Source organism: Oculina patagonica, unplaced genomic scaffold (assembly GCF_052425735.1).
Source record: "Oculina patagonica isolate OP01 unplaced genomic scaffold, crgOcupat unplaced1073, whole genome shotgun sequence".
In the NCBI taxonomy this organism is placed as follows: domain Eukaryota; kingdom Metazoa; phylum Cnidaria; class Anthozoa; order Scleractinia; family Oculinidae; genus Oculina; species Oculina patagonica.
The window spans coordinates 1-7,099 of record NW_027557054.1 but is presented as its reverse complement, the minus strand read 5'-3'; the positions used below and the strand labels follow the sequence as shown (position 1 = coordinate 7,099).

Below are 7,099 nucleotides of genomic sequence, written 5' to 3'. Positions count from 1 at the left end.
ATGAAATCCTAATTAAAAGTTTTATATTAAAACTGGTTGTTTGTTGTGTTGTTGTTGAATTTACTTAATATTAAAAAGATAACTTACTAGGTTTTTTAAGCAACAGGGTTGAACTTTGGTTTATACTTTTCAATTGTTGAATGTATGACTATAAAAGAATTACAATTGAAGGCATGGGGCAAGAATGACACTTGGTTTTTTGCCCATTTCTTTTACATGAGAAACATTGTTTCGAAAATTTTTTTTGCTGGTTTACGCTTCGTTTTAGAGAAATATCGGTATGCAAAAAACTCAGAATTTAGAAGCAGCTTTCTTTTCATTGTTTTGTTTTCATTAAAAGAACAAACAATGAAAAGAAAGCTGCTTCGAAATTCTGTTGTTTTTTTTTGCATACTTTTTTTTCTCCAAAACGAAGCGCAAACCAGTGAATAAAACTCAGTAACAATGTTTCTCATGTAAAAGGAAGTTCACATGCCAAAATTCCCCTATTTTTGAGCACTTTCAAAATGGGCAAAAAACTAAGTGTCATTCTTGCCATCATGCCTTCACTTAACCATGAGGTTTTTTTTTTTCAATAAAGTCATGAAGCAAGGATAGACATCTTAGCCTGTTTCAATGTCCACTCCCCTAGTAACCTTGTAAATTTGATGACTCCAGCTCACCTTTACCAAGAAACATACAAAGTCATGTATACAAACAGCAAGGGTCTATTGCCAACCTGTGTAACAAATTTGAAATGTTTGGCATATGTTGCCCTTTCACTTTCTCACAGAGGATGTTGTCGTGGCTGTATCACTGTCTGGTATGCTGAACATCTGGATGCTGAAACCAAATGTGGAGTCAAAGGTATGTGATGTGTATGTTGTGGTTCAATTTCAGGGCTGCAAATAATTTTTTTCTGTTGAAAGGATATGCGTCTGACTATGTCACCATTTTGATCGGACAAAACAAAAGTTAGGTGGGACATCATATTACAGTACTGCTTAATATGTGAACCTGCTTATTGCGTTCGACGAAGGAGAGCGCAAGCCTAATTTTGTTTTTGTGTCCTGTGTCTTTTGAGTTGGTATGCCTGTGTACTGTTATGCGGAATGAATCGAGCCTTAATGCGCGCGCAGATGTATGGACACCAGATTTGCCGCCCCGATTGATTTTTGCAGGGGCAAATCTCGGCCGGGAAACTGGTAGCCACAGATGGCCTCGATTTCATGCTAAACAAGATGGCTTCCCAAAAGGAGCTTAGAAACATTGTTTTGCTTGAAAAAGGGTTAAAAGCGTGTTGCCAAAATTATAATTTTGCCAAAAATGTCATGGAGAACATTAGAAGGTTGTCATCCAAGGTAGCAGAGTTGTTTTCAGCCACCGAACGTCATAAAAAGAGTGAAAATTAAGTAAGTCAATGCGTAGTTTCGTACGGAGTTCATTCGTAGGTAAACCAGCGTATTTTCCAGCAATTATATGTTGCACAAAACTAAAAATTGTTAAAATTAGGTGCATCGAGAGTGGGTATAATACGGATCGAAATTGTTTCATCACTTCAATTTGTGATATATCATTATATTTCCTAGATACACTAGATGTTTTGACTGGGAAATCGTTGTGTGAATGTAACATGCGTGTAGTGGATTACTGTGTGAATTATGTCTGTGGAATTTTAAATCGAAGAGAAACTATTTCCAGAAGTTTGTGGAAGTTTTAATCTTGTTTAGTGCCAAACTATAACAAGTCAAGTGAAATAAATAATTATTTTTGTGTACATAATATTTCATTCATTCTTTGTTCTTTTGGCTCGTCACACAATCTGTCTCACACTTTTCCTCCTCGCGTTAAGTGAGGTATAAGCATAGTAACTAACTTTGACATAGGTCGAACACACTCCCCTAATCTCTGATTACTACTAGTCTAATGCATTGACAATGAAGAACATTGGTGTTTGCACTGGAAAGCAGATTTAAAAAGTTGTCAGGCCACTCTGTTCAACCACTGTTGGAATTTCATCAACATTGGCAAATTGTGGTCGGCCAGTGTCTGACTGTTATTTGCAGCTCTGCAGTTTAATCCCTGGTACCATTTGGTATTATCCTTTGTTCTGGTGTATGGTAATGTATGATGATGATTACAAAACAAAAAAATACCAAGTCATTCATTGCAAATTTTATACTTCACAGTATAGTGAACCCACCTTTGAACAAGAGCTGAAGCAAGTTACAAACAGCAAAGCTACAGGGATTTGTTGTAATCCATTTACACAAAGAAGTATTCTTGTTATATGTGCAAGAGAGTGGTTGGTATGTTGTTTTCATTGAGTTTCAATGCAAGCTTCGTCTCAAATGTTTGACAGGGTAATAACTGATATCTAACCACACTCATGAAAAGGACATCATAAAATAATTGTAAGTTGCCAAGAGCAGTTTTCAACTGAGTATCTCCTAAAACCAAAACCAATGCAGTCACTCACAAACGATGCAAACAAAACTCAAAGCAAATACATAATTATATGGTAGAAAGGTGTGGTGAATTGTGAGCAAATGTATGCAAGCAAGTCATTGGGATGATTGTTTTGGTGGTGGGAGATTTTTTAAACCAGTGCTTTGTATTGTAATCCAAAAACAATGAAACTACAAATTACTTTGGACACTCAGACCAGTGAAAACTGTCATATTGTATAATATAATGAAATTAATGTTTTAAACTGTATTTGCTCTTGAATTGGACAGGCATCATATGTAATATGGAATCATGCATCTTGAGACCATGAAAAAAGACTTTTTATTTAACTGTGTTATTTATGTACAATGACCAAAATGATGTTGAATGAAATTCAAAACCAAGATTTTTTTTTATTCTGTGTCGTATTGATTAACCCATGGGGAACATACATGAAGGTAGCCTCCCACGCAGTCGTTCTTAGGGGCGATCGTGTTTCACTCCTCCCCACTAAGTGGGGAGGAGTGAAGTGGGGAGGAGTGAAACACGATCGCCCCTAAGAACGACTGCGTGGGAGGCTAACACAGGGTGTCCATTAGGCATCAGAGATCGGAGAATTCTCCCGCTACTACGTAGAATTCTCCGGCTAAATTTCATTATTTCATTATTTTATTATGATGCGGAACCTTTAGAAATCATTCTCCGGTTAAAAAACACTATTCTCCTGCTATTACAATTCTTAATGAAAACCCTGCTAACATGAAGGCTGACAGAGTTTTGTTTCCCTGAGAGCCACCATGTTTGCCATGTTTGCTCACTTCTAGCTCTAGAGGGTCATGGAGGGTCATAGATAAGAATGAACTGTTTCCCCTGGGACCAGTCATTGTTATGCTTTATAAATAAATAGCAGAGACACTAGTAGTTCTCAAGATCAACTAAAACCTGAATCTTAAGACACGTAAGACAGTGTAAGCTGAGGTCATTTTTGTTTCTTTTGTGGTAGATGTATGATGCTGGAGATTTCAAATTCCTGACAACAGTTACCAGTCCTCCAGGTCAGAACTGGATGGGAGGAAACTTTGTTGCAGCAGACTGTGTTCTAATTTGGACAAGGGTATGTTGAATTAAAAGAAGGCAAGAACCTGCAGCTGGGCATGCAGTATTGTAACATGTGGCATATATAATCAATGTATCATTTTCTCTCTTTTCCTTAAATTACAAATTTGAGGATAGACATGTGTTATAAGACATGACCATTTTAAAACGTTTTACGTTTTGCATGAGAATTGATTTTTCTATATTTCTGTTTACAGGATGGAAAGAGTTACTTGTACAAGCTTCCTGCATCGTAAGTGAAGTGTGCACTTTTGCTGAATGAATGAACTGCTTAACTGTTTTGTTTAATTAAACCAAGGCAGTTCTTGGCAAACACCTGATTGTATTATTTCTGGGCTAGAACATTAAGACCGGTAAATATCTAACTGATTTTATCTCCTTTTCCAGATGTTGCCCTGGTTTTCAGGACCAAAGGCAAGGTCAGAAAACTGTGATTGCTTAATGGCGTTGAGATTACTATAAATTGTAATAATGTAGCAGTTATAATTTTGGTTTATATAGTGTATGACTTTATGGGGTTAAAAATTATTATTATAAAAATTATCTTATGGTCACACAGTGCATTGATCAAATAATAGACAATCAGCATTCCTTCCCCCCCCCTCCAGGCTACACCAGGCATTTGTCTCCTTTATGTCCCCAGGGGGGATGGGAATTTGACATCGGTGGGTGCTACTGGTGTCTGGAATTTGATTCCATCTGGGAGGGGTAGGTGATTATGGAACAAATTCTCTCAATTTCAAGTCACCTTTAATCTTCCATCTGTTGCTGAACGTTCACTATATTTACCAGGCGAGTACATATTACTTAGAAAAATTCTCCATCTCCATTCCCAATGTCTTCTGTTGGATCCCACATGTTTTTGTATAAACTGTCCTCAGGTGATCCAATCAAGAAACCAAGAATCATTCAAGTGTTTGACAAAACTACTGAACAGGTATGAAGCCCCTTCTTTTCCTTGGTGATTTTTTTTAATTGTAACCAACCCTGTTTGGAGATGTGCCGGTGAGTATTGTGCAATAAGCGTTTAGGTTGTGTTGTGGGTATGGGGCAAGGTTGCTGTCTCGCTGACAAAAATGTTTTTGCCCTTCACCCACCCCCTTTCATGGTTTCTGGATCCACCTCTGACACATTTAGTAGGCAACATGTGAGTTTAAAAATACATACTTATATATACTAGCTTAAGTGATAATTAATGTATCATAAGTAATTGTGATCAATTATTTACCCAAGGCATATACATTAAAAAAGTACAGTAATATTGGTTATGTAGAATAAGTTACATTTTTGTACATGTATGTGTTTCCCATAAGAACGTTTTGTTAATTAAAAATTGTTGCTTTAGTAATTTACTGTAACAAAATATTGTTGCCAGTTTCATTTTGGTGTGTAAGAATCCGTATAACTTCCTCAAATGCCAGGCCATGCCTTTTTCGCTGTATTAACAGGGTTTAAAGGCAAGGTGTGAAAAAGAAAATCCGGCAGGTCAACAGATACATGTACAATCATCAGAAGTTTTCTATCCATTTATAGGTCCTGTAGCTGATCTTGTCGGGCTTTTGACCTGGTCGATGAGACCCTACTGTTATCTGGACCACTGATTAAGATGTTTGTAACATTAGTGAGTTTATAGCTATATCAGTTGTGTTACTTCTGTTGCAGAGCGATACACCAGATTTTGATCCAGCCATGTTCTTCTCATATGGACGAAGAGGTTATTTTTGCAAACTGCTGTTTAGAGGGGGATCAAATGGAAGGTATCTGGATTGTTATTGGTGTGGTGAGCAATTTACCACATTCAAACAACTTGGCCAACATATCGAAAATACTTTCCAAAGTTTATAAAGCACTATGAAAGTTGCTAGTCAGGTTATTACTGTCGGAAAGTGCCATGCTGAAAAAAGTATTTCGATCTCCAAGATTGGTTTGGAAAGTGAAATATGGATTGACTTATCATCCTTTACAAAACTGTACAAGTACATGATACTATAGGATTTCGGCGGCATAGCAGGATACATGCAATTAAAAGTGTTGAGAAAGAACAAACTCTTTATTAGTCTTTCAACTTTGGAACTTATAAGCAGTTGCAAAGTACAGTTACATGTAAGCCTGAAAAAAAATTTGGGCTCCAACATAATTTGAACCCATGACATCTGCGATTTTGTTGCAAATGTTCAACCCTAAGGTTTGGCGCCACCAGGTGCTTGCTAAATGTGTGTAAAATATTGACTACGGCATAAAACTTTACATCAGTTGGCGTTCAAGTTGTCTTTATAGACGCTGATTATTGTTGCATTGTTTTCATTTGTAGTGTCAGTGTGTGGAAACTGAATGATGATCTTTTCACGTCAACGAAACCTTATGACACCAATACAACTGGTAACGTCTCTATGTTTTCTCCTCAAAACACTTGCAAAAATATCTTTCCTTTGCATTTTTATTTTTTTCCTGTGCACTACATATACATGTACTGTATCGCACAGGATTGCAGTTTTACTGTCATGGATTGCCACTGTCTGGAAACCTACTGTACAAATATTTAAGTTGTTATCAATTTTAAAAAAGCATTTTAGGCGGTTTTTTGGGGTCTATCGTTTGAGTTTGTTGATAAAATACTGATCTGGTCATTCCAGTGAAAGTTATAATGAGCAGTAAATGTACAGCCAGATGTCAATTGAAAGGTTAAGAAAGATTATAAAGTACTTTGACGCATCTTAAGCCTGGTTCTTATATGATCGTCCCGATCGTCTCTATCGCTTCTGTCACTTCAAAAAGTTTGCTTGTTCCAATCACCTCAGACTTTGCAAACGACAGAAGTGACAGAGACGATCGGGGTTATCATATGAGAACCAGCCTTTAATGTCAAAGGTGAGTTGTAAGAGCTACATGCAAGTTGCTCTTGCTGAATTTCAAATTAATTCTAGTGCAGTTTTCTACCATCTGATGTTGATAGTCAGTGTTTCTTTTTTTATTTTAGGTGTTAATCCTGTGATATCGTGTAGTTATGCAGACTGTTGGGAAACATCCTTGAAGCCGTGTGGACTGATCGACTCGTTGGTAAGCTCCGCTGTTATTGTTGTAGTCTAGCAAAGAAACGGATTTAATTTTGAAACGTTAAGTAGCATGACATATTGAAACAGACAGAAGAGGACTGTTTTCAAGAACTGTTGCGCTGTCACTGTGTTCGTTACTTTTGTTCCAGAGGTTTTTTCCTTTACTCGTGGTGATGAGTCCAAGCGAGTAATCTCTAATCGTGACTTATTATAATAGAGCGGTTTACACTCGAGTGTCAAAAGTAATTAGCGTTTGCTTTGGTTTTGCATTACTACGCTTTGTGATTGGTTTAAAATTCTCGCGTCACTTTCTCAGTAAATCAGAAGTAAAACCAAAACTAATCATGCAGCGCTCGCGCACGTTTCCCCGCGCTCCGTGCTGGCGACATGTATTTGCTTCGAGTTTTGATTGGTTTACTGGATTGTCTGTGTGTCTTTGTGATTGGCCAGAGTTACTACTTTGGTTTTAGTTTTACGACCTCAATTGAAAACTGCTCTAGCCG

General features: G+C 37.2%; 1 protein-coding gene across 1 annotated transcript; it reads left to right on the top strand.

Moving 5' to 3' along the window:
* The first annotated feature begins 700 nt into the window (after positions 1 to 700).
* LOC144639574 (WD repeat-containing protein 7-like) lies at positions 701 to 6,673 on the top strand. The gene is made up of 9 exons (XM_078498860.1): positions 701 to 846; positions 2,169 to 2,288; positions 3,431 to 3,541; positions 3,741 to 3,775; positions 3,931 to 3,962; positions 4,425 to 4,480; positions 5,206 to 5,300; positions 5,855 to 5,922; positions 6,521 to 6,673. The coding sequence occupies exons 1-9, from the start codon at positions 748 to 750 to the stop codon at positions 6,628 to 6,630; spliced, it is 726 nt and encodes a 241-aa protein (XP_078354986.1). The 5' UTR covers positions 701 to 747; the 3' UTR covers positions 6,631 to 6,673.
* The last annotated feature ends 426 nt before the right edge of the window (positions 6,674 to 7,099 follow it).